Raw genomic sequence first — 26,820 nt, 5'->3', positions numbered from 1 at the left:
TTCCTCATTACATAATATGCACATTTTACTGTAGCCTACATAAGTGCCGTAAAAATTATTATTAGCCTATTACAAATTATTACTAGGACTGGGTAAAAAAATATAGATTTACTGGTTTTAATCGATTCCCATTTTAATGAAACAATATTCTTAAATCCCAAGAAATGATTAATCTAGCCCGTTTTCAATTAATGAACAGAACCTCCCATCCAATAAATCATTATAAACTTTGTAGGGGGTTTTATATATAAAACAGATTCTCAGATTTTAAATTATGTCCATTTTATTAAAATATTCCAAAAATAAATACCTTTTTGTTGCTGTTTAGTGTGGAATGACCCCTTGGGCATTGGCAGTGCGAACTAATCATCTCCTTCAGTTTAATTCCAGTTTAAGATTAACAAAAATTTATGTTAAAGAAAGAGTACAACGTACTGAAATCTGTATCTGGTCCATGTAATCCCTCAATCTGTGTTTCAACCACGTGAAAATGTCAATATAACAGCTTGTAAACTGTCACCTCAGTAAAAAATATATTCGGTTACGACAAACTCATAAATCAACTAGAAAAAATAAAATCTAGAGAGGAGCATTTTGCCAAATAATATGCACCATTATAATTTTACTGTTCTTCAATATTTTAATTTATGTTTGACAATGTTTTTATGACAGCAATTTATATAGGAGTAAAGAAACATAATTATGTCAATAAAATAAAGTCAACTTCATTATTTTAAAAACTTAATTGAGTGTAATTTAAGTGATTGTATATACATCAATCACTGTATATTTTAACCTTCAATATTATATTAATGTTGTACCAACTGACTGAAGCCTATTTTACAGCATTAGTTGAGAAATTGTTTGTTTTTGTTTGAGAAAATTTGCCATATAGTGTAGGCTACCTGATATATGCAAAATAATCCATGTTGGATAGAATCAGAATTAAATCTAATTGAATCACTAGATTGTGAAGCAAATCATATTGAATCATGAAATTTGTGTACAAGCCAAAAATAATTATGTCCCTGTGAAGGCAAGTATTCATTAGTAAGTAAAGTGAATAATGTTAACTGCCACAGGAAAAAATGTCAAACTCACATTTTCATACCACACATCCCTACCTGCTGATGACTCAGTCCACAGAGCCACACTGCAAATCCAATAAGCGTGTCAAAAGTCAGTATGAGTGTACGATGGGATATTGTTGCTCCTTAATGACCATTTTTTCTCCAGACAGATGAACACTTTCTGAACCATCCCAGACAGTGACTGTGGGGAAACGCGCTGTTATCAAGTTAAGAGTACAAACAGCAGCACACGTGATTCAGCAGCTCCTGTACTGACTGCTAAACACTGACTCATAGATGCTCATACACATGCAAACACATGCTGCACGCTTTCTGCTTTGTTGATTCTAAAGAAATCAGATTTCATGAAATCATGGGCACAGTGTCTGGCTGATGTGTTTGCTTTGAAATCAGGGAGATGTGTTTCTGCAAGGTTTTCATCAAGTTAAGACAGGTTTAAGTTATGTAAGCGTCTGGATCCTGTGATCTGTGCACATTTGTGTGTGTTTTTAGAATGTGCACAAACTGATAGGCCTGCAGCTGCCTGACTTTCCTAAACAAGGCATTAGAGTTAAATTGAAATGTATATTGTAAAAATAAACAAAAATAAGACATCCAGAGACATTTTAGTAACATAATATTGCAGATTTGAGTCTAGTGTTGTATATTGCAACGAATTAAACACATGGCATGTTTATTTTTGTGAATGTGACTGTTTCTCACAATTGCTCAATTATTTTTATATATTTGAATATAATTTAATTGAACTTAAATACAAACTTAATAGTTTATTTTTTTGTCATTAAAACGTTTTGGCTCAGTTCAGATATTGAGTTTGAAAATGTATTTCATCACCTATGCTATCAAAAAAGGAAGATTTAAGATTTTTTAAAGTTTTTTTGAAAGACGTCACTTCTCTTTACCAAGGCTGTATTTGTTTGATCAAACATACAGTTTGAAATATTATGAAATTACAATTGAAACACTATAATAAATTTTGTAGTAATTTTTGTAGTAATTTTGTAATTTTATAAATGTAATTTATTCATGTTGGTGACAAAGCTGAATTTTCATCATTCATTATTTCTTAAGTGTTCAGTGTCACATGATACTTTAGAAATGAGCCTGATATACAGACTTGGTGCTTAAGAAACATTCCTTCATTGTTAATTTTACATTCACTATTTCTTCACTACATTTTTGTTTGTTAACAATGTTGTAAATAGCTAAAACCCTGATATTTTTTCAGTCTTGTTTTTTTTTTTGTATATATAGAAAGTTCAAGAGAACAGCATTATTTGAAATTGAATTTTTCTATACAATGTAAAAGTGTTTAATGCCACTTTCTGTCAATTTAATGCATCCTTGTATACAAGCATACCTAGCATTTTTTGTGGCATTTGAAAAACATAAAGTTGGAATTGTTGTTTTTATGAAGTCCAAACTATAAATAGTTCTAAAATTCAGAGATTTGAAGTCAAAGTTCCAGAATAGAGAGTGCAAATGCAAAAAGGGTTTGTCTGTTTTACTGTTAGCAAGAACACCACTTAATGTATTAAGGTGTTTTTTTTTTTTTGTACCAGTTAATATGGCCTCTGGCTGTGCGTGCAGATGAGCAGAAGATTCTGACCACAGTTTGTACTCAGACTGTAACCACAGCTTCCATTCCTAAGCACCGCAGCCACAAAACAGGTGAACACAAGTTTTGACTCTCAAGGCTTTCAACTCAGCCTCTGAATCATTTTATAAATCCAAAGACAAATTATTTTCTTTTGTATACACCCTTTAAGGCTGTGTTTTTAGTGTCTTTGGGTTTGCCAGACATAATTGTTTTGCCATGTTATATCTTCAGTTATGTAACCTTGAACAAAATGCCTCTTGTTAGCAACCGAGTTTTAGTTGGCCGGTTAAAGGAAAACCCTGATATTTAATGTTTCAGCAATGCGTTAAGCAGATAAAAGATGTAATAATATTGTCAAATTAAATACATTCGACTCAAAGCGAACTATTGGTTTAAAAAAGTACGTCTAAATCTTGGGGGGGGGGGCATTAAATAAAAGATGCTTGCTCAGCATTTCTCAACTAGAAAACACATCTGTTCATATCTAAGTATACCGTATCTACAGTATTTCAAAATACTCAGTCATTGTTTGGCCTTCAAAAAAATTCCACATTTCCCATCAGCAACACCCATTAACCTTTTAGAAAAACATGCAATTTCGTGGAAACATTAAAGAGTTCATGGCATGTCCTATTGGATGGTTCAACTTTCCTGTTTACCCCTTGAAGCGCTTTGCTCACTTTTTAAGTACAAGCTGTTTTGTTAGCCCTGGATATATAAATTCGTTGTGAGGGTGAGACACAGGACGTGTTTTGCCTAATTCAACGCTCTCTCCTCATTGGTCATATCCTGTGCCTTATCTATTTGGCAAGAGCTTTGTGCTTTAAATGTTGTTATTGTTATTCTCCATATTCAGTATTTTACATTAACATTTGCAAATACTTTGGTAAAAGATTTAATATTTTTTTTAAGTTTTTTTTAGATTTAAAAAAAAAAAAAAACCTCAACCTCATTTTAAAAGCCAGAGTTATTTAAAGAATATTTCATTATGTTAATAAAGAATAATTACCTAAATTTCAAGTTCTTATTTAAGCTTTACATGGGCATTTAGTACTTGCTAAAAAATTAAACATGAACATTTTCTTCCAGAATATAAAATCAGTTGAGGCTGCAAATCATCACTTTCTATGGTTGGTGTCAGGGGTGAGGGAATACCCCATGTTCCACTCACACAGCATTCTTTTTCACCCACTCATCTTTTTCCCAGTTTCCCTCTCCCTTTTCCTCTTACTCATGTCCTTATGATCAAAAAAAGAGAACTCCAAAAAAATCACATTGTTAACCTTTTCCATGTTTAAACCCATCTGGGTGCTGTTGGTAATATGATGTATATGCACCAGCGTCAGGTCTGACAGTGGCCCAGAGGAATTCATTCCGGTATCTGACAGCAGTTAGGGTACCGTTGGCTAACACGTTTTTGTTGTCCTCCAAATATATTCCTCCGCTGACCACCACCTGCCAAACTGATCATGCTGGATGATGTTGCAGGCAAGATAACATTCCCCATGGCATCTACAGACTCTTTGACTACTGTCACATGTGCTCTCAAGAGAATTGGGCCCAGCGGTGGGGCTGCCAATTCTGGTCTTCTCTGGCAAATGCCAATCGAGATGCTTCCTTCTGGGCTGTGAGCACAGGTCCCACTAGAGCAGTGTTTCCCAACCACATTCCTGGAGGCCCCCCAACACTGCATGTTTTTCATGTCTCCTTAATCAAACACACCTGATTAAGTTCATCAGCTCATTAGTAGGGACTCCAAGACCTGAAATGGGTGTGTCAGACAAAGGAGAGCAATGGTTGGGAACCACTGCACTAGAGGATGTCAGGCTCCCGTGTCACCCGTATGAAATCTGACATGATTCTGACAGTTTAATCAGATAAGGCTCTGGTAGTGCTCCTCCTGTTCCTCCTTGCACAAAGGAGCAGATCCTGGTCCTGCTGCTGAATTGTTGCAATTATACGGTCCTGTCCAGCTCTCCTTGTGTAACTGCCCATCTCCTTGTATCTCCATTCTCTTGAAACTTGAATTGTTTATATATTAAATAAGCTTCACACGAACTTTATTAAATGGGACGATCTGCCAGATGCTTATTTGTGCAATCTGAAATGAGAAAAACCAGAAATGTGCAAGTAAAAGAGGCAAGAGGTGACGTCCAAGCTTTCTAGGCTATGAAGTTAAAGGCTATGAACATCTGAAAAGCATTCAACTTTCATAATTTCCTGTTCTCATTCACTTTATCAATCATCAGCACTTTTTAGTCTCGAAAAGAATCATTAAATCCACATAAATCAAGATTTTCATTTTGAAGGGCCTTAATCAGCATGGTTGGCATTTTCCATGGACACTGCACAAAAGTTAAGAAAGTTTCTGATCAATCAGAATGTAGTACAGATAGAAATACATCAGAAGAATCTTGCTTATAGACATTGCATTGCATTTTCATTTTATTCATTAAGTTCATATTTAGTCCTGTAAATGTATAAATGAATTATACTCTTTAATGGCTCTGATATACTGATTTCATGTTTCTTGGAAAAGATGCATCAGTTTTACTTTCAGGATTTCTTAGATATCTCCCTTTTCAACAGCAAGATTCTCCCACATTTGTGTTCCAATAGGCTCTCCTCATTCACATCTGGTGTCTTTCGCCCACTTTTCAACTGTAGTTTATCAGTTATTGTTAGTCATAATAACCACAAACAATATCAAGATTTTCTGCCTGTTTGTTTGAACTCCCTGACAACAGAATAAAACAGTGCTGCGATTTAACATCGGGTCAAATGAAAAGGCTGAGTGAGATCAGCCCAACCCACAGTTATGATTAATGAGTCATTTTAAGACAACACATTAAGACTTATTATATATATATTTATTTATATTTTTAAACATTGTAAAATGTAAAAAAAAACCCCAAAAAAACATCCACATCAAGTCAGTTGAATTGTACTCTCTGGAAAAGAGAGAAAACATTTATGGAATTTAGACATAGTGAATGTTGCAACCCAATGCTGGAAATATCATCTGCTTGACTGAGAAATATGTTTGAAAAATCCATGTTTATATTTTACACAAACGTATATATGCTAAAAAGGTTACCCCAAAAACAACAAAACATAATTAATATTATGTTATGTATATAAACAAATATGTATGTGAATGCTGTCGTGTTTTAATGTGTAATTGTTTAATTAACAATCAGTTTTACTTTCAGTATTTTTCTTCTTGAGCGGGAAGCTGGAGTTTTTTATGAATATTGCATAAAAGCATAAATTCTTCTAAAATGTGGTTTTGGTTTGTTCCCTCTCCAAACTTTTCTTGGCTGGTTGCCTGTGGTGAAACTTAGCTAACTGGATTCTCATGCTCACTCCAGTGGGAAAGGAAGTTGGCGTTCCTTTTGAGTGCTGTGAGTCCAATTTTCCATTCCCAAGTTTACTGGAGGATAGGCTCAGTTGACATGACAACATGACACACGACATAATTAATTTGAGGGAGTTAAAAGCAAAATGTTACTGTACCACATCAGTATCTGCCACTGTTAGGACAGGCTACTAATAAAATAATCCATGATATAGCAGAATTTTTATACAGGCTATTATATCTGTGAATAAAGCGTAAATTCATAAAACACCTACGTGGTAGTGTGTAAATGACAGAAATCAAGAGAGAGGAGATATTACAGTACATTTAATGATGCATTTAAAGGTTTAGAACTTGCACCCGAGACTTGAAATCAAAGACAAGTAAACACATCTGTGAACTACATTAAAGCATGACATAATGTTTGTATTCAGAGAATACAAACTTTATGACTTGCAAAATTTCATTTTGACACTTCATTGTATGGTTCTTTAAAGCTCTCGCAGTTAAAGCCCTACAGTTAATAAGAAGACAGTAAAATGGTTTTTAAGTACTTTAACATTCCTCACAAGAAGTACCTGGCTTGTGTGTGTTCCCCATGTTTTCTAGACATGCTCCTCTGCAGTATTTCTGTACACATTCAGTCTGGATCATTTTCCCTGAAGACGTTGGCCTTGATGATAAAGCTCATACCAGGGATTATTAGACATAACTTGAAAAAGTTATTTCATCAGTAGTTTTTCCATGGCTGCTGTCCTTTTATCCCTAGATCCCTAACTATTCCTTGTACTCAGAAAATGTGGCCTTCCTCATGAGCATGTGTGAAGGAATGTTTTTTTGGTAGAACCAAATATGGGCATGTGATGTGAAGTTTTTCCTAAAGGTGAGTCAATGCTTCAGCCTAATGTTCTTAATTACTCCAGATGAAGAACCTATTTTTACTGTCATTGTGGTTGCTGAACGGAGTGATAAGGGGATGGATTATGTCAGCTTTTATTTTTGGCTCATACATAGATGTTAAAACATCCAGTCCAGTCAGTGGCCTTATTAAAATTTAGTGCGTGCTTGCTCAAACATGTTCCGTTCTTGAGTAATTCTTTGTAATTAATTGCTGTTTCAATATTACAAAGTGAATTATGTGTGTGTGTAGGCTATATATATTATATATACATATAGTAGGCCTATTCTGATGTTGAAGTCAGCCAATGATAATTAAATAATGATATGTATTAATATGATGATATATAAGTAGATGTGAGAGTTAACTTAAAGGGTTAGTTTGTCGAAATACCATAATTATGTTATTAATAACGCACCCTCATGTCGTTCCAAACCCGTGAGACCTCATCATCATCATCATTTATCAATGGAACACAGTTTAAGAAATTTTAGATTTAGTCCGAGAGCTCTCAGTCCCTCCATTGAAGCTGTGTGTACGGTATACTGTCCATGTCCAGAAAGGTAAGACAAACAATCAAAGTAGTCCATGTGACATCAGAGGGTCAGTTAGTATTTTTTGAAGCATCGAAAATACATTTTGGTCCAAAAATTAAAAAAACGACGATGTTATTCATCATTGTCTTCTCTTCCGTGTTTGGAACTGCATGAGGGTGAGTTATTAATAACATAATTATGATTTTTCGATGAACTAACCCTTTAAACAAAGAAACACATTCAAAGCTTTAAAGACTGTTATGCTGCCAAAATTGCTAATGACTTCTGCCTTAGACTAAACGTAGCTATGGCCTTGCAGTTTAACGGTCCTGTAAAAAAATTGAGAGACAGACAAGGAAAGAAACTGGGTGGAAAAAGTGTTTATGCTTGTCTGTGTAAAAAAGGGGATGGGGGACTGTAAAGGCAGACAAAGATGACTTCATAACTTCCGCTAGTGTGTGCACGTCTGAAGGGGAGGTCTCTAAAAGTTCTTTAAATAGCGACAGAGCTACTCACAGACACATTAAGAGCAGCTCTAGGCTTGCACTGCAACGAAGAACACAGCAACAAACTAAATCTACAAAGAAACTCTCCAAAATCTAAGCTTCTTTCAGGTAATTTCATGTTCTTGTTTTGCTTCATATTGAAAATAGACTCCAAGTTAATGATCAAAACTTTTAGAAGTTGTAAAAAAAATTTGTAGCCTTTAACTCAAGTAGTTGATTGCTTGATCTAATAGATTTTGACAGTATGTTTTGGACTAACCAGCATGGGCAGAACTGAATTAGATGTGAAATTTGAAAATGTAATTGTTGATATAAATTACTAGTTGTTTACTCAGACATCAGTATACATAGAATAAAGTTATAAACTTTAAGCTTGGGATAAGTGTTTATAGACAAAGCTTCTTATGTGCCATAGTATTCTGTAGGTAAACATGTGAGGCATGAGTCAAGATAGACAAACAGAGATGGCATCGTAACGTTTGAATGGTGGGTGTTGTATCTTGCACATTAGGGAGAATTTTCACAAGGAGGAGGCTGAAACATTTATTTGTCGCCATGGTTTTGCAAAGTGAACACACCCTTATTGTGATCAGAAATAATCTTCAGCAGAAATTAAAAACACAATAAAGCTTTTAAAATGATCTTTTTCATTATATCTGTACTTACAATTTACAGTTTTGAATTAGCAAAGCTGACCTCTTTCTTATCTTCCTCTGTTATTCAGAATGCAGAGCCTGAATGTGCTGCTGATCTTATCCCTCTGCGGGTCAAGCTTGTGCAACAGTATGCCAGAGAAACAGACAGATTTTGGGCTGCAGGTTTTCTCTGAAGTAGTCCAATCTGCTCCGGACAGAAATCTGGTTCTTTCTCCCTATGGCATCTCTTCAGTGCTGGGCATGGCTCAGCTGGGTGCCTATGGCAGCACTCTTCAAATGCTTACCTCCAAGATGGGCTACTCACTGCAAGGTAGATGAATGAGAGCAGTAGATGTAATTATAATATGTTTTGGAACAACTCAGAAATTCTAAAATTCATTCATTCATTGTATCATTTTAATAAAGCAAATGTTTGTAGAGAATATGCCTATATGTATCAATTATACCTTGCATTGTTTAAATCCTATATATTTTACATTCCTAATTTAATGTGTAAAGATTGTTGTTTTTCTAACTCTCTTTTTCTTTCTGATAGCACGAGGTATGCCAAAGCAACAGCGGCTTCTTCAGAGAGATCTGGCTAGTGAAGATGGGGTAGAAGTGGCCAGCGGTGTCATGGTTGACCGGAAGATAATCCTGGAAAAGGTATTCAGGCGCAGCCTATCCAAAGCCTTCCAGAGCGTCCCGCACCAAATAGACTTCAGTCAACCAGAGATGGCCCGGCAGGTGATCAACTCCTGGACATCTGACCACACTGGTGGTAAGTCCCTGCTATTTTGAATGCATTGCCTGGTATGTTCCACATCAATTGGATAAAAATGTCTGCTAAATGATGAAATGTAAACTCGCTCACCATACACATTTTCAAGGCGCTTAAATGACTTATTGGTTTCATTTCTTAGGAATGATTTCTGACTTCCTCCCATCTGGGGTGTTGAGTGAACTGACACGCTTGGTCCTGTTGAATGCTCTTCACTTTCATGGGGTCTGGAAGACACCCTTTGACCCTAAACTTACTAGGGAACAGCTGTTTCACAGAGTAAACGGCAGTGCTGTATCTGTTCCTATGATGATTATGACTTCAAAATTCAACTGTGGTGAGTGCCAATGATTTATTTTAATTGAACTGATAAGAAAATCAAGAATTTTGTAAAGTTTAAAAATTCAAGTAAAGTAAAGTTGTAAAGTTTAAAAGTATTCTCCGTCTAGGTGAGTTTGTGACTGAAGACGGTGTGGACTATGATGTCATTGAGGTGCCTTATGAGGGGGAGTCGCTAAGTATGCTTCTAGTCTTACCATTTGAGAGGGATGTGCCTCTGTTGGCCTTGAACAAAGAGCTGAGAAGCAGCAGGTTTAACCAATGGAGAAAACAGATGAGAAAGATTACCAAACAACTTGCTATTCCAAGGTAACGCATCTATTTCTGTGAACTTGCGTGGGACTTTTATATTGTGATGGACGTTTTATAACAGAAGGCCTAATGTGTGTTATATAATGATATCTCAGGTTCTCCATGGATACAGAAACTGATCTGAAGTCCACACTGAGCAAGATGGGTCTTGGAGACATTTTCAGCCAAAGCAAAGCTGATTTCTCTCGCATTACCAGTGAGTATTGGAAATGATCAGTTTTCACTTTTTTGCAATGATGTGGCTGTTTTGTTAAAGAAAAAAAGACAGTAATGGATGCACTTTCGTTGAAACTAATAGTGTTGCGTCTCTCTCTCTTTTTCCAATTAGCCGAGGAACCTTTGTGTGTATCCAAGGTCCTTCAGAGGGTAAAACTTGAGGTGAATGAAGAAGGAACCAAAGGCTCATCTGCCACAGGTACTCTGCCACAAGTATTCAATAGCATTAACAGTCATTATAGTGAAACCAAAATGCATATTTGACTTATTTCTTTTTCTGTGGTTTTTCCCCAGCGGCTATAATCTACTCTCGCATGGCTGTAGAGGAGATCACACTCGATAGACCCTTCTATTTCTTCATTCAACACAAACCCACTAGTGAGTTGCGCTTTTCACATGCTTTTACCATACATTTAATTTTGCTAACTTTTTATCTGGATATGTGTCAGTGTAGTTTGTTGGTTATCTCCCTCAATATTAAAATCCCCTGGTTAACTTCACAGGTGCCGTGTTGTTCAGCGGTCAAGTGAACCAGCCTCAGGAATCCTAACAGACCAAGGTTGTGTCCGAAGTGCCCATACAAACAGAAGGACCAGGGAAACCAACAAGTCTGCACACAAAATACTACTGAAGACCGAATGATATTGGGAGGGGGAAAATGCAAAAACTTCTATATCTGTAACGTGAGCATAGCTTGAAGTGCCAAGAAATAAGAATAAGAAATATATATATATATATATATATATATATATATATATATATATATATATATATATATGTGTTTATTCCGTATGTGTCCTTTGCTATGGGAGAGAAAATATCTATAATATAAAGAAAGGATTACTGTTTAAAACATGTCTGAAACATCACGGGACATTTAATGAACACATTTACAGCCTCAGCAGACGGAGAATCTACATGCACTAATAATTTGAAGAATGAATTCAATTGTATGCTTTGTTTAATGTGCTTATATTTTTTTTACAAGTTGTATTTTACAGTATTTATTAATTTATTGTTGAAGGTTATATTTTCGTGAAGACTGTTAATTGATATTGTTTCTTTTTATAATAAAAGCGACTATATGCGAACATGAATTAGTGTTGCATTATTAAATTACTTTTAATAATAATACTTACTTTTAATAATAATAATAATAATGGTGCTGGCGACACCTTGTGTTCAAAGTTTGGCAACGACGAAAAGTCAAATAAATTGCAGCTCTTTTTAGATCAATGGAAAGTCTAGACTCTAGAGACTGCTATTTTGTAATCGAGTTACAGATAAATGTATTCTTAAGAGCTGGCAGTACAAATGGCATTGTGATATGAGCTGCCAAGATGATTGTCGCAATGACCAAAAACTAAGCATCATGAATCTGGATTTTCGTGAACAGATTAAAGTTCTTTACCCTCACCCTATTTCCGTTACCATGGCAACCTGAATCAGCCCCCTTTTTTGTCATGGCAACAGCATCTGAACATCTTGCCCTGATGGCAGAGGCAAAGCTGTTAAGTTTTACAAACAGACAAGAAAACCCACTTTACTACTTTCGAAAACGTAAACACATAAATCATTCGCAGTTTTTTGTTAGTAGCAGGAAGTCGTTTCTTGTGAAGGCTGCAAGTGGACTTTCTGCAAAAGACCTTGTGGAGACGGGAATGCGCAAAGCGCATGCGCACTGGTGGTGATGACGCTACCTGTCTCCTCTCTAGTGACGGAAAGTGCGGCTCAATTCCGCGAATCGGTTCCTTCAAACAGTTCGTTCAGATGAACCGACTCAGTCGTTTTTATACGCCATGCCGTTGTAACCAAATGGTTGTAACACCGGATTCTGTGACCCTAGTAGGCGCTATAGAGAGGGTAGGTTTAGGATTAGGATTGGGTTTAGGGGTAGGTCGGATTAGTATAATACAGCTGTCTATTACGAGTTTTCGAGTAAATTTCATTAATACGGATGTTTACTGTAATAACTCGTGAACGAATCAGATTAACCGTTGCAAAAAGATCCGACTCAAAAGAACAATTCATTCACAAAGCTACTCCAGGCTGCTGCAATGGGGCTCTGAAAGTATGAGCAGTCAGATAGACATGTACTGACAATACCTTGTGGTATTTACCAAAAAGCGGTTTGCTGTTCACTGACTGCTCTCACTAAACCGTCAAAATGGTAAGTTCTACTCGCATTATCCTGCACTTTCTCAGGCAGAGCTAAGTTAGCTAGCTAAGGCTAAGTTAGTACAGTCAGCTACCTGGACACCTCAAACCCTGATTAAAAATGTAACTTACATCTCACCTGTCGGGCCCAAGGTGGTCTGGTCAGTTTGGACGCTCTGTGTCATTTACATCTCTCAAATACACTGTAAAATTGTCACGTTGTTATGTATTGAAAAGCATTTGTTCACTAGCCCGGGTCAGTTTGACAGCTGGATTTGATGTTAAATTGGTAACGTTAACTGTTCACAATCACATAAACGCCATTCACAGCTTGGCGTTCATACGAAGCGTTTTCTGAATTCTTGAGATCTCGTTTCATTAGAGATCCTATTTTTAAACTTGTCTTTTGACGTTTGACTCGACCCGGAAACGCTTTGTATTTGAGATTCAGATGAGATGTGAGTCAGAAGACTGCCTTTAATCCCACACAGTACATTTCACTGCGGTTTTTACAGCTATAACAGTGTGTTCTCTCAAAAATATTCCGTTATAGAAGTATTTCACAACATACTTCCTTTGTTTCATCAGTTAGGCATGAAAGGAAGTGCTGCTCTGAGAGATAACATCCAACTCATCATAAAACTGTTTACTAACTGAAGAAAGCACTAATGATCATAGCAGATGGAAACAAGATGTCATGTCTCTGTATGCTGTGCAGACTGTTCATCATTTTCCTGTTTGCCATGTTCAACAAACAGGCTGACCTGGACTTGCTTTTTACTTTGATGAGATAAACACATTAGTACAGTATCAACCTAAAGAGCATTTATTTCTCCTTATAAGACCTTTTGTTTCTCCCTCTTTCTATGGCACTAGAAAAACAGCAGAAAGCATTCATCGCTGTAAGTAAAGATGTGTGGTTTAGCATTAGATGGTGATCTGATTTTCTGTTCTGTAGATTTTTTCTGTTCCTTATTAACAGTAGACTTTCATGAATGTGTGAATTAATGTCCAATATTTATGTTTAAACTACTTACAAGTGTTATAAGACACTGCATTGATCAAGTTAAAACAGTGCACTGTATGTGTGGATGCTAAATTGTCACTTGATTTGGCTGCTAAATATGGACTTGTCTTGAAGCCATTTTTAAAGCATTGAAGAATATAGTCTCTCCTTCCCTTAGGAGGTTTCTATTCTCGTCTTTGGCCCTTATAAATTTTTTTTCTGTCTTTCTATTTTTGGATATGAAACATCTCTTGTACAACGGAGCCTTTCATTGCCAAGTGCAATGCATAATTTTTAGTCTATTTCAAGAGCTGATGTAGGCTGACAAATTCTGGCACAAATTATAAGTACTCATTTAGCAAACTGGTAAAAATGCTTCACTATTAAACTAACGTGTGCTTAAGGGTAGTATTCCATGTGATAGTCTTGTGGTTTTAATCATAGTGTAGTCATACTAGTTCTTTGATCAGGAAATGTGATAGTTGGATAGCCTTTCGAGTGGATGAAGCTGAATGCAGCATGTTGGATATGTGGGCCATGTCTGATGGGAGCAGATGCAGTGCTCTTCATCTGTCCTCTTAAATATTTAACACACCTGAAATGCATAGGCCATCTCACTTTCTAATTTTATAATGATGACGCTGACGTTCTGTTAGGAAAAATAAAGAGGTAATTTTTTTTTACACAATTTTTCCATTACGCCTCCTTCCTTTCTGATAAGTCAGATGCTGGTTACAAGCACAGTTCACAACATTTGAATCACGATTTGTACATAACATGGACATGACCCTTTTTTTTTTTTTACCAGCAACAAGAATTTTAGGTTGTAATTTAATTGAATGTGTAAGGTAAATAGTAAATTTTAGTTCACAGTTTTTAAATGTTTTTCACTAGTTTTAATATCTTTTGGCCTTTTTTATCTTTTGTGGTGACGTATGATTTTTTAAACTACTAGTTTCTAAATTAATTTGAGGTCATAAAAACTGCACATATAATAATAATGATATAGCAGGTTTTTAGTGTTGCATGAGACACAAATCCAGTTTTTAGTGAAAAATTGTTAGTATATATTTTTAGTCTGGTTTTTACATTTTTTAAAAAAATTAGTATTCAGTTCAATGTAAATATTGTTAACTAACTACAAATATTTACCAGTAAAATAATTTTATTAATTTAAAAATAAAATATAAATATTAAATGTAAAACAGACAAAAAAAACCTATGAAATTCTAAATGTCTTGACAACTATCTGAAATAAAATAAATGTAGTTTAAAATGCTAAACTTACTGAAAAACTATCTAATAAATCTAACAATAAATCTATCTAATAAAAAATATAAAAAGGTACTAAAAGTTAAACAAAAATTAAAATAAAATTAAAGTATAAAAACTACACAAACATATAAAAAAGCTAATAAATATTGATCAGTACTATAATAGTGCATAAGTAATAAAATAACACTTCTCTAATTATTTGTTACCAGAGACTGTTTTTTTTTGTTTGTTTAATGAGCAGAGTTTATTTATTAATTAATTTATATAGTTTCTCTGCCATGTGGAGTATAGTCTGGTATTTATGAAATAACAAATTTTCTTTATGCGATCCTCTCCTGTGTTTATCTATCTCTGTTTCTCTGCAGATGCGCTTTATGCTTCTGTTCAGCCGCCAGGGGAAGCTGCGACTCCAGAAATGGTACAAGGCTACGGCTGAGCGTGACAAGAAAAAGATGGTCAGGGAGCTCATGCAGGTTGTCCTGGCCAGAAAACCCAAAATGTGCAGCTTCCTGGAATGGAGAGATCTAAAGATAGTCTACAAGAGGTACAAACACCACGCATGCATTTGATGACTTTGTGAGACATAAATGTAGGCTGCAAATGTATCTTTTTTTTTTGGTTTCTCACATACACCTAAAAGGTTGTACTAAATAAAACACAGTACGTAGACTATACACCTATTTCTTGCTGAGATAACTGTCTAGGGAAGCGTACATCAAATTATTGTGAACGATGACTCATTAATGCGTCATTATTGAGTGGAATTGCTTGAAACATAAAAATACATTTCATATCTAGTCACCTACGCTCATAAAGTCGTGGCCAAAAGTTTTGAGAATTACATAAATATTGGAAATTGGAAAAGTTGCTGCTTAAGTTTTTATAATAGCAATTTGCATATACTCCAGAATGTTATGAAGAGTGATCAGATGAATTGCATAGTCCTTCTTTGCCATGAAAATTACCTTAATCCCAAAAAAACCTTTCCACTGCATTTCATTGCTGTCATTAAAGGACCTGCTGAGATCATTTCAGTAATCTTCTTGTTAACTCAGGTGAGAATGTTGACGAGCACAAGGCTGGAGATCATTATGTCAGGCTGATTGGGTTAGAATGGCAGACTTGACATGTTAAAAGGAGGGTGATGCTTGAAATCATTGTTCTTCCATTGTTAACCATGGTGACCTGCAAAGAAACGCGTGCAGCCATCATTGCGTTGCATAAAAATGGCTTCACAGGCAAGGATATTGTGGCTACTAAGATTGCACCTAAATCAACAATTTATAGGATCATCAAGAACTTCAAGGAAAGAGGTTCAATTTCTTGTAAAGAAGGCTTCAGGGCGTCCAAGAAAGTCCAGCAAGCGCCAGGATCATCTCCTAAAGAGGATTCAGCTGCGGGATCGGAGTGCCACCAGTGCAGAGCTTGCTCAGGAATGGCAGCAGGCAGGTGTGAGCGCATCTGCACGCACAGTGAGGCCAAGACTTTTGGAAGATGGCCTGGTGTCAAGAAGGGCAGCAAAGAAGCCACTTCTCTCCAAAAAAAACAGCAGGGACAGATTGATCTTCTGCAGAAAGTATAGTGAATGGACTGCTGAGGACTGGGGCAAAGTCATATTCTCAGATGAAGCCCCTTTCCGATTGTTTGGGGCATCTGGAAAAAGGCTTGTCCGGAGAAGAAAAGGTGAGCGCTACCACCAGCCCTGTGTCATGCCAACATTAAAGCATCCTGACACCATTCATGTGTGGGGTTGCTTCTCATCCAAGGGAGTGGGCTAACTCACAATTCTGCCCAAAAACACAGCCATGAATAAAGAATGGTACCAAAACACCCTCCAACTGCAACTTCTTCCAACAATCCAACAACAGTTCGGTGAAAAACAATGCATTTTCCAGCACGATGGAGCACCGTGCCATAAGGCAAAAGTGATAACTAAGTGGCTCGGGGACCAGAATGTTGAAATTTTGGGTCCATGGCCTTGAAACTCCCCAGATCTTAATCCCATTGAGAACTTGTGGTCAATCCTCAAGAGGCGGGTGGACAAACAAAAACTCACTAATTCTGACAAACTCCAAGAAGTGATTATGAAAGAATGGGTTGCTATCAGTCAGGATTTGGCCCAGAAGTTGATTGAGAGCATGCCCAGTCGAATTGCAGAGGTCCTGAAAAAGAAGGGCCAACACTGCAAATACTGACTCTTTGCATAAATGTCATGTAATTGTCGATAAAAGCCTTTGAAACATATGAAGTGCTTGTAATTATATTTCAGTACATCACAGAAACAACTGAAACAAAGATCTAAAAGCAGTTTAGCAGCAAAACTAATATTCATGTAATTCTCAAAACTTTTGGCCACGACTGTACAGACCATGGGTCATAGGAAGGGTGGGATGTTGATCAGCACTGGCTTGGGAGATCGCTGCAGCGCTCACACATGAACGCTCCCCATAAAAATAGACATATGTGAAGAGTTAATTTGCAAATACAGATAACAAAAATAATGTTTTTTCATTGTGCATTTCAATTAATCTCAATCAAACTGTAGTTGGGTTGTTTTTATTTGGGTAAAAAATTATATCTAAAAAATACAGCTAACTAAGTTATGTTTTTGCAAATAAACTCTTCATATATAGGTCCTTCTCAAAAAATTAGCATATTGTGATAAAGTTCATTATTTTCCATAATGTAATGATAAAAATTAAACTTTCATATATTTTAGATTCATTGCACACCAACTGAAATATTTCAGGTCTTTTATTGTTTTAATACTGATGATTTTGGCATACAGCTCAAATGAAATTCCTAAATTCCCAAAATTCCTATCTCAAAAAATTAGCATATCATGAAAAGGTTCTCTAAACGAGCTATTAACCTAATCATATGAATCAACTAATTAACTCTAAACACCTGCAAAAGATTCCTGAGGCTTTTAAAAACTCCCAGCCTGGTTCATTACTCAAAACCGCAATCATGGGTAAGACTGCCGACCTGACTGCTGTCCAGAAGGCCATCATTGACACCCTCAAGCAAGAGGGTAAGACACAGAAAGAAATTTCTTAATGAATAGGCTGTTCCCAGAGTGCTGTATCAAGGCACCTCATTGGGAAGTTTGTGGGAAGGAAAAAGTGTGGCAAAAAACGCTGCACAACGAGAAGAGGTGACCGGACCCTGAGGAAGATTGTGGAGAAGGACCGATTCCAGACCTTGGGGGACCTGCGGAAGCAGTGGACTGAGTCTGGAGTAGAAACATCCAGAGCCACCGTGCACAGGCGTGTGCAGGAAATGGGCTACAGGTGCCGCATTCCCCAGTTCAAGCCACTTTGGGCTACAGAGAAGCAGCACTGGACTGTTGCTCAGTGGTCCAAAGTACTTTTTTCGGATGAAAGCAAATTTTGCATGTCATTCGGAAATCAAGGTGCCAGAGTCTGGAGGAAGACTGGGGAGAAGGAAATGCCAAAATGCCTGAAGTCCAGTGTCAAGTACTCACAGTCAGTGATGGTTTGGGGTGCCATGTCAGCTGCTGGTGTTGGTCCACTGTGTTTTATCAAGGGCAGGGTCAATGCAGCTAACTATCAGGAGATTTTGGAGTACTTCATGCTTCCATCTGCTGAAAAACTTTATGGAGATGAAGATTTCGTTTTTCCTGCTCACAGTGCCAAAACCACTGGTAAATGGTTTACTGACCATGGTATTACTGTGCTCAATTGGCCTGCCAACTCTCCTGACCTGAACCCCATAGAGAATCTGTGGGATATTGTGAAGAGAAAGTTGAGAGACGCAAGACCCAACACTCTGGATGAGCTTAAGGCCACTATCGAAGCATCCTGGGCCTCCATAACACCTCAGCAGTGCCACAGGCTGATTGCCTCCATGCCACGCCGCATTGAAGCAGTCATTTCTGCAAAAGGATTCCGGACCAAGTATTGAGTGCATAACTGAACATAATTATTTGAAGGTTACCTTTTTTGTATTAAAAACACTTTTCTTTTATTGGTCGGATGAAATATGCTAATTTTTTTAGATAGGAATTTTGGGTTTTCATAAGCTGTATGCCAAAATCATCAGTATTAAAACAATAAAAGACCTGAAATATTTCAGTTGGTGTGCAATGAATCTAAAATATATGAAAGTTTAATTTTTATCATTACATTATGGAAAATAATGAACTTTATCACAATATGCTATTTTTTTAATTTGAATGTTCAGTTAGTTGCCTAGGCAACATTTCTAATTTTCATGTAATATTGCCTCCATAAACACTTTTTAACTGGGTAACATCTAATACGTCCATTTCTCGGGGTGTGTTTGTGTGTGGGTGTGTAGGTATGCCAGTCTATATTTCTGCTGTGCGGTGGAGGAGCAGGACAATGAGCTGATTACCCTGGAGGTCATCCATCGCTTTGTGGAGCTGCTGGATAAGTACTTTGGCAGTGTGAGTCATTCTTCGCCACCACCCCTCTTTCATCTGGACTCTCTTTTTCTCTCCTCCTTTCTCGCTATTTCATACCTCACATCACAGCAACCCAAAACCTGTGAAATTCTCTTTACTTTCCCATTTTTTTTTTCCTTTTTTGTCAGTCCTCCCCTTTGCTTTTATCCTGCTATTCATCCTATGTTTGTTTTTATCTGTAAATGTCATTTACTTTTTATTTAATTTTTTTTACCTCGATTTACCTTGATTATCGGTTTTGGCTGCCTGTCATTTATTAAGGTTAATTCCCTCGTCCCTCCTACATTTGTAATGGAGTATTGCATCCACAATGTCCCTTTCTGACCACTTTACCATGCACATTTCACTGTTTATTAACATACATCAATGTCAATATTTAAGAACTAATTTCATTATTAACTAGTCAGGTCAATTATTGGTTTGCAAACAGTTAACAAAAAGGTTAATGAAGTAAGTGGCGGTCCTAAATGATGTAATTTAATCACATTTTAATACTTTCCATGTACACTACTGGTCAAAAGTCTAAGGTTTTGAAAGAAATGGATGCATTATGCATTAAAAAGTAAGGAAATACATTTGTAATGTTACAAAAAATGGTTTTTAAATAATTGCTGCTTTTTTATTTCTTTGTATTCATCAAAGAATTCTGAAAAATATGTAACATGGTTTTTACAAAAATATTAATGGCACCGCTGTTTTAATAATCAGAAATGTCTCTTCAGTACCAAATCAGTATATCAGAATGATTTCTGAAGAATATTGTGACACTGAAGGCTGGAGTAATGACTGTTGAAAATCAGCTTTAAAATAAATAATAATAAATAATATTTATCATTTGTCATTTTTAATTGTAATAATATTTCACAATATCACTGTTTTACTGCATTAAAAAAAGCAGCCTTGATAAACATGAGACTTGTACTTGAGACAGGATACTCATTAAATAATACAAAGATATAACTACTGTCTTATTCATATTCCTGAGAACTGGCATTTTGACTCAGTTGGTTTATTTCAGTTAGGTTAACACATTTATGTGACACTCATATTTAGAATATCAGCAGATTTTTTGCATGTGAACAAGATTGTGCTCATTTCTTCATTGTAGGTTTGTGAGCTTGACATAATTTTTAACTTTGAGAAAGCTTACTTTATCCTGGACGAGTTTCTTATGGGGGGAGACATTCAGGACACATCCAAAAAGAGCGTGCTCAAGGCCATCGAACAGGCCGACCTTCTTCAAGAGGTGTGTGCATGCTTGTTATTTATGCATTTTTTAATGTTGTTTGCATGGAAAAGTCCAAACATGTTAATTGAATTCTCGTCTTGTGGCTCCTTAGTCATTTATATCCTCTTAGCTCTTCTAAACATTGCACACTGTAAGCTGGCAAGTTAAATAATCTCTACATTGTGTAATGTACACTTTGAGGATCCCTTAATGGAAACCCTCATCTCGTTTTCTCCGTACAGGAGGATGAGTCACCCAGGAGCGTCCTAGAGGAGATGGGGCTGGCCTAATATTAGATTCCAATGCAGTCAACACAGATGGTAAATTTCGGTACTACTGCGACACGTGGGCTTACGTGAAGGGGAGTTTGTGAATGGGTCCAAAGGGTGGGAGGAGAACAGGGGAAAAAAACAGGGTAGGTGGGGGTTATTTTGGTACTACTGAGATCAGCATGTGATTGTATTTCAATTCCAACATTTTTTTGTCTTTTACATGTTTAAATGGTTGCCTAGCTGGGATCTTCTCTTGCTTAAGAGAAACTGTAGAAAGAGAGTTATACAGCAGATAGACACTGGAATTTAACAATCAGAAGCATATTTAGAAAAATGAGTTTTAACAAAAGGTCATGCATCTCAACTTTTATTTTTATTTCAAAGAGTGATTTATTGTTACATTGATCAAGTGACCTGCTTTGGAAAAGCTATCTGGAGTAGATAAAAACTCAAATTGAATCTTCCTAAATGCCATTACTATACATCTGCTGTAGCTGCTCAGGAAACAGTGACACTTACCATCCAGCCATGTTTATTTGTGTGAGATGCAAATATTTGTACTTATACCACTTTAAATGAAGTGCTTTTGCAGCATATGGACCATAAGTGAATCTATGAATGGGGTTTTTCTAATGGACCGATTTTGAGGATATGTTCACCAAACGGGAGGAATATTAAATAAACCTTTTTAAATGGCTAGAATACTGAATGGACTATATTATGCAGTCTATTCATTCTGTTTGGTCCCTTGAGCCATAGTAGTAAAGTGTCTTAAATGTGTTCTTTGAGAACAGGCCACAGAATCTCAACCACAAAATGGCGCCGAAGCTCTTTCCTGTTTATCTTGGTCTACATCCTGCTTTCCAAAGGCATGTTTCTGACTGTAAGTGTGGCGGGGGAGTTGTAATAAGTAAGGGAGTATTTGTACCTTGTATCAGATAAAAAAAGAGGGATTTGATATTAAGTGTGATGCATTTACAAGCTTTTAAAACGTGGTGTGAAATAAGGGAATATTTTGAGATGAACCGTTTTTTTTTTTTAAAGCAATTGAACAAGTCAGCATGAGGGCATGTTTATACCTGTGTTAAATCTGTCAGGTAAATAAAACTGAATTATGTTTGAATGTAATTTTATAAATAATAAATGCAATTTTAGCCTAAACTTCCACGTACAATGACTTTTTCTTCCTCATCAGTTTTTTTTTTGTGTGTGTGTTATATGATTATATTATTATTGTTGTTATTTATATTATATTCAACTTTTTCTCCATTCCTTCCCTTCCTTTTTTTATTAATTTATTTTTTTATATATATAATTACATTTTATATCCAATGACAGCTGTTAACATTTTCTAGAGGAAGCCTGTGAAGAATTTCTTTAAACCAGTTTTCATGTTTGCTTCCTTTTTTATTTTTTTATACATACATAATGGTGGGACCTCTGTTGGTATAATGTTTGTATCCTCAAACAAACAAAAAAGGGTGCTTTGTCAGGAATGCTTTATTTATTTGTGTGTGTGGAGCCAAGATAAAGAGTGCTGAAGAGAGAAAATGAGCGAGAGAGATTGAGTATGTAAGGGGATGAGTCACCAGTCGGTCGTTTGTGACAGTGGTGCAGTGAAGCTGACTGCACCACCACTGTGCCAAGAAAAAAACAATGAAGGTGCAATGGAGAAGATATCACAGGTGAAGACATGTTCGTTTAATGTCAACAGACATGCTTTTAGGGTGAAGAATTTGTTGATGAAGTCTGTGATAATTAAGATGGAAGTCACTGCACTACATGTTAAAGAGAGCGATAGAGAGGAAAAAAAAGGTTTACAGTTTCATATGAGCTAATAATTTGCATTGGTAATATAAACGGTGCTTCATTTTCGACGTCACTGTTCTTCATCAATCTTTCTCACAGTGCCTTGTTATTGTCTGTTTGAGTTACCTTCCTTTGGTTGGGGATTTATGAAAACAGAAATCTGTTGTGTCTTTCACCACCATCAGTGTGAAGGTGTCAAACGATTTGACCCGCAGCGTGATTGCAGCCCTCCCTCCTTTGTCTAAATATAAGCTCAGCTGTTGGTCAGTGTCTTCCTTTATCTCCTCTCAGTGGAGATGGACAACAGACTGTTTCTAGGGACACTATCATGTGCCTTTCAGCTTTTCGCCCTCCTGTCAAATTGCATTTATGCAGCACTTAGTGACTAATTGTGTATTTTGTGGTTTTTCATGCAAATGCAATGTGTCTTCATGTTTTTAATGGATTTAGAATTATAATGCTTGTTTACAAGTCCACTAATGTGTGTGTTTTTTTTTTACCCTGATATGCGTCCAGCGTTCATGTAGTGCATGAAATTCTGTGTAAAATGCTTTATTTGTATTATTATCCATATGCAGCTTTTTAAAGATTATTGTCAGATTTTAGGTAAAGAGCTTATTTTTTCCATGTAAAAATTTAAACAAAGTTAAAACAATACAGGTAATTAAAAGTGGGCATAAAACTATGTATATTCAATGTAAAGGGATGCATATTTTTTTATTTTATTATGCTATGTAAATGTGAAAACATTGTACCTTTAAGTGTAACAATGGGGCAACAAATGCACAGATCAAGCACCGCTGACAAGTGGGGTAAAAAAAGTCCACAAAGGGTCTAAATATGTTGGTGGATGTGAGGGGACACTTGGAGGAGGTGTTAGATTATTTTGTCCAGAAGTGACATTTTAAGTTAAAATGAATTTGTGCTACTGACTGAGCTTAAAAGTACACTTTTAAACCCTGTCTACCCTGAAAGTTTACCCTAAGTACTAAGGGCACTTTAGGGATAGATACGAGGGTTTTACCCCAGTAATTAGATGGATGCTTAAAGTAGTCAGCGATTTGTTGGTTTTTGTTGCAACGGATCCGTCAAGTTTGGCTGTAGAAATTCACAGGATAATGGAAATTCTGGGAACTCACAGCCAACAAAACATACAGCCTCATCCTCTTTGCAGCAGATGCGTTTCCACAGTGTGTCATCTGATGAGCAAGTCATTATAATTGCAAAGTTAATCAAACTTGTCTTTGTGATTACCTGAAATAGTATTTAGCTTCTGTAGAGCACATTTTATGACGGTAAGTATAATATAATTTCACACTGATGGTTTGATGGATGACTCCTCATTTCTCCCCTGTATGAGGCTTTTTCCATTGATCTGGCACCAGCGCATCTCCAGTGGAAACTGAGTTTCTGCCAAGTGCCTCTGAATGTTCTCTCTTTCTCTCGCTTTCTCCCCCACCTCCTTCTGCCTGTCATAATTGTCTGGCCTCTCTGCCTACCTCGTGATGAATTTTTAATGTCATATTGTTACTTCTTTCCCATTATCTTTATGGACAGTAACTCTTCATCCACTGTAAAGAGTGAGTCTCATCCTCTCTTTACCTTTATAAATGTGACTCCTGTGATGTCTAGGTTAACCTCTGAGACCTCTCTGTAAATGGTAGTATATAATCTATCTCTGTCCCGATGAGCAGTATTGTAATTTGGCCTTATTGTTTATGGCCTTTAAATGATTTGAGGTTTTCGTTCAGAAGACTGCCATTATAAGCTGATCTTGGGACAGCATTTACAGGCAAACCCACCCTAGAGCTTCCCACCTCCATAATGAAATGTGTGGACCGCTCCAGGCCAACACACTGATGGACTTGGCAGAGATTGTTTTTAGCGGAGGCGGAACATATGGGCTTTCCGTGGGTTTTCCCATTATGCTGAGCTTTTTCTTCCCCCCTCCTGCATCGGGGGTGTTGGGATTTGAGTCATAGAGAATGTCGGACCGATTCGATATTTGATCAAGAGAACAAAGTGCATTTTCATTCCTCTGGTTTCTGGGCAAGCCTTCAGGCAAGGAAGTCATGTTTGTCATTTCGTTTGTGTGCTGGTGCGCAGGTGTCACAAAAAGGGAGTGTTTTTCTCTCTGACAAGTGCACATGCTTTTTATTCTGGCTTTTGTCAGTGTGCAAAATTGCCTGATTGTGCACAATTGGATTTAACACACATTGTTAGATGTTTCTCTTTATATTTAATTGAATCAGGTGGCTTTATGGAGTCTGTTAGACTGAATTTGACAATTACTCTTCTCAGTGGCTGTGCCTGAGTAAGTGAATATGACAAAGGATTGTCAGTGTGTGTTGGAGGCTGAGGGTTCTGCAGTAGAGCGAGTATGACTCACCTCTCAACCATGTGACTCATGAATCATTGCTCCTCCGTGGGCTGCGCTCTCCTTATCAACCTCTCCGTCGCCCCATTCTCTCTATTTCTCTTTCTCATAGCCACCCCCTCAATTTCTTCATTAACATTATTATTGACTACCTCTCACCACTTCTTTATCTCTGTATTCCAATCGTTTTTGTTGTTAATTACAATTTCACTAGTCATTTTATTGGTCTGTCATTTTCTTTGTCTATTTTTTTTCTGTCCTTGTTATGAAAACTTTCATCGTTTTCTCGTTTTATTGATTTATTCATGGGAAATTGTCACTACTTGTTTGCTTCCAGCATTGTCTTGAGTAGTTGTTGATAACATTGCGAACTGAAAATTCCTGAAGTTAAGTGATTAAGTGCTATGGACTTTACATATGAGTTTCGAGGGATATGTTTAAATACTGTATATGAGTAAATACTGTATATTAATAGATTTAACCTATACTTAGTATGAAAAAGAATGTATTTCCAATATATTACTTTTTTAGTGCTATGCCACATTGTTTTAATCAAAGCACAAATTCAGTTTGTTCTGAGGTGATTGCCCCACTTTGAATTAAAAAGTAGAGAGAGAGAGAGACTATATCTAAATGCACTACAAAAATCATTAATCTGTATGTTTTGTAATTTACTAGTCAAAATATTTATATTCTGAAACAAAATGAGTTTACTTGAGAAATGACACTTCATCTCCATATGATATAACTTCAGAGTGAATGTCAGAGGATGAAAGTATTTCTATATATGAGCATCTTACTGTACTGGTAGAATTTTTCACTTATTTAAATTATTTAATTTAAAAAGGTCTTTATACCTTATGTAGTGTTGTGTCACAAATAAATTGCTTTTTTATTGTTTTGTTTTATGAATGAAAAACTAATTAAAAACACATTTAAGTCATTTATTATAGTGTGGTAACTAATTAAACATGAGCCAGGACAAAAGTAATTAGTTTGGGCATAATACTGTATATAGGCTTTTTAATGCAGGTGAGTTATATTCTTTCAAAACAGTTGTCATTTACTCACTTACATGTTGTTCCAAACCTGTATGATTTTCCTTCTTCCTTAAAATATAAAAGAAGATATTTTGAAAAATGTCTTTTTTTTTTTTCCTCAATATTGTTTTGAACACGTGCACATGTGTGCTATTCCTTTAAGTTGATTCACATAAATGCAAAGCATACCTCACTCCCAAACATGTCTCATGTGGTGTGATAGAGGGACGTCTCTCCCCAGAACAGCCTTCCTTGCTGAAAGTCTTTGATTGCACGCAGCAGTCCTAGTGGGACTACTAAGGTGCTCAGTCTCTCATTAGTCGAGACCCCTGCCCCACTTGCTTTCTTGTTTCTTTCTTACTTTCCCTTCATGATCCCTTTTAACAGTAAATCTGTCCTCTGGCCCTATTTTAATGTTCTTTTGTCTCTTAATAATATGTGCTTGCACATACGTGTCTGTATTTGCTCACGTATGCCATATCAAAGCTAAGAGAAAATTTGACCTGGCATGCAATTAGTGAGATGTTAATGTGGCATTGATTGGCTCTGGGGCTCACACAGTTTGTTGGCAAATTGCTGATCAAATGAGCTTATTAGAGAGATCATCTCTGAAAGATTTTCACTCTGGGACTGTGAATGTTCATGTTTAACTTCCTTTTGGTAATACCCTCCGATCTCAGTATTGTTTTGGTGCTATGTGCAAATTTTGTTGTTGTCAGATATATTGTGTTAACATTTTTTCTTTCGGTTATAAAAGCTATTATGGTACCATAAAGTCATGGAACAAGGTATACCAAAACTTTAATTGTAGTAATTTGTGCTGTTTAATTTGAGTGTGCTATATAAAGGAACTATTAGTGTGTAAATTAATGTATGATGTGAGCAAATCTCACAACCATGTTCTTTCCAAGAAGGAATAAAAAAAAAAACAGTC

The 26,820-nt window shown here is 36.4% G+C and overlaps 2 protein-coding genes across 2 annotated transcripts; both read left to right on the top strand.

The window, feature by feature from the left end:
* Positions 1 to 7,979: 7,979 nt before the first annotated feature.
* On the top strand, positions 7,980 to 10,992 carry serpine1 (serpin peptidase inhibitor, clade E (nexin, plasminogen activator inhibitor type 1), member 1). The gene is made up of 9 exons (XM_059522261.1): positions 7,980 to 8,097; positions 8,714 to 8,955; positions 9,181 to 9,405; positions 9,548 to 9,742; positions 9,855 to 10,053; positions 10,152 to 10,252; positions 10,385 to 10,471; positions 10,567 to 10,650; positions 10,776 to 10,992. Exons 2-9 carry the CDS (start codon positions 8,715 to 8,717, stop codon positions 10,820 to 10,822), a joined length of 1,179 nt encoding a protein of 392 aa, XP_059378244.1. The 5' UTR covers positions 7,980 to 8,097; position 8,714; the 3' UTR covers positions 10,823 to 10,992.
* Positions 10,993 to 12,285: 1,293 nt separating this feature from the next.
* On the top strand, positions 12,286 to 21,821 carry LOC132119193 (AP-1 complex subunit sigma-1A). Its single transcript, XM_059528992.1, has 5 exons — positions 12,286 to 12,442; positions 15,076 to 15,254; positions 19,034 to 19,142; positions 20,269 to 20,406; positions 20,631 to 21,821. The coding sequence occupies exons 1-5, from the start codon at positions 12,440 to 12,442 to the stop codon at positions 20,676 to 20,678; spliced, it is 477 nt and encodes a 158-aa protein (XP_059384975.1). The 5' UTR covers positions 12,286 to 12,439; the 3' UTR covers positions 20,679 to 21,821.
* The last annotated feature ends 4,999 nt before the right edge of the window (positions 21,822 to 26,820 follow it).

Source organism: Carassius carassius, chromosome 3, assembly GCF_963082965.1.
Source record: "Carassius carassius chromosome 3, fCarCar2.1, whole genome shotgun sequence".
NCBI classification, from domain to species: Eukaryota; Metazoa; Chordata; class Actinopteri; order Cypriniformes; family Cyprinidae; genus Carassius; species Carassius carassius.
Note: the sequence above shows the minus strand (reverse complement) of the source record. Positions and strands in the feature narration are given on the sequence as shown.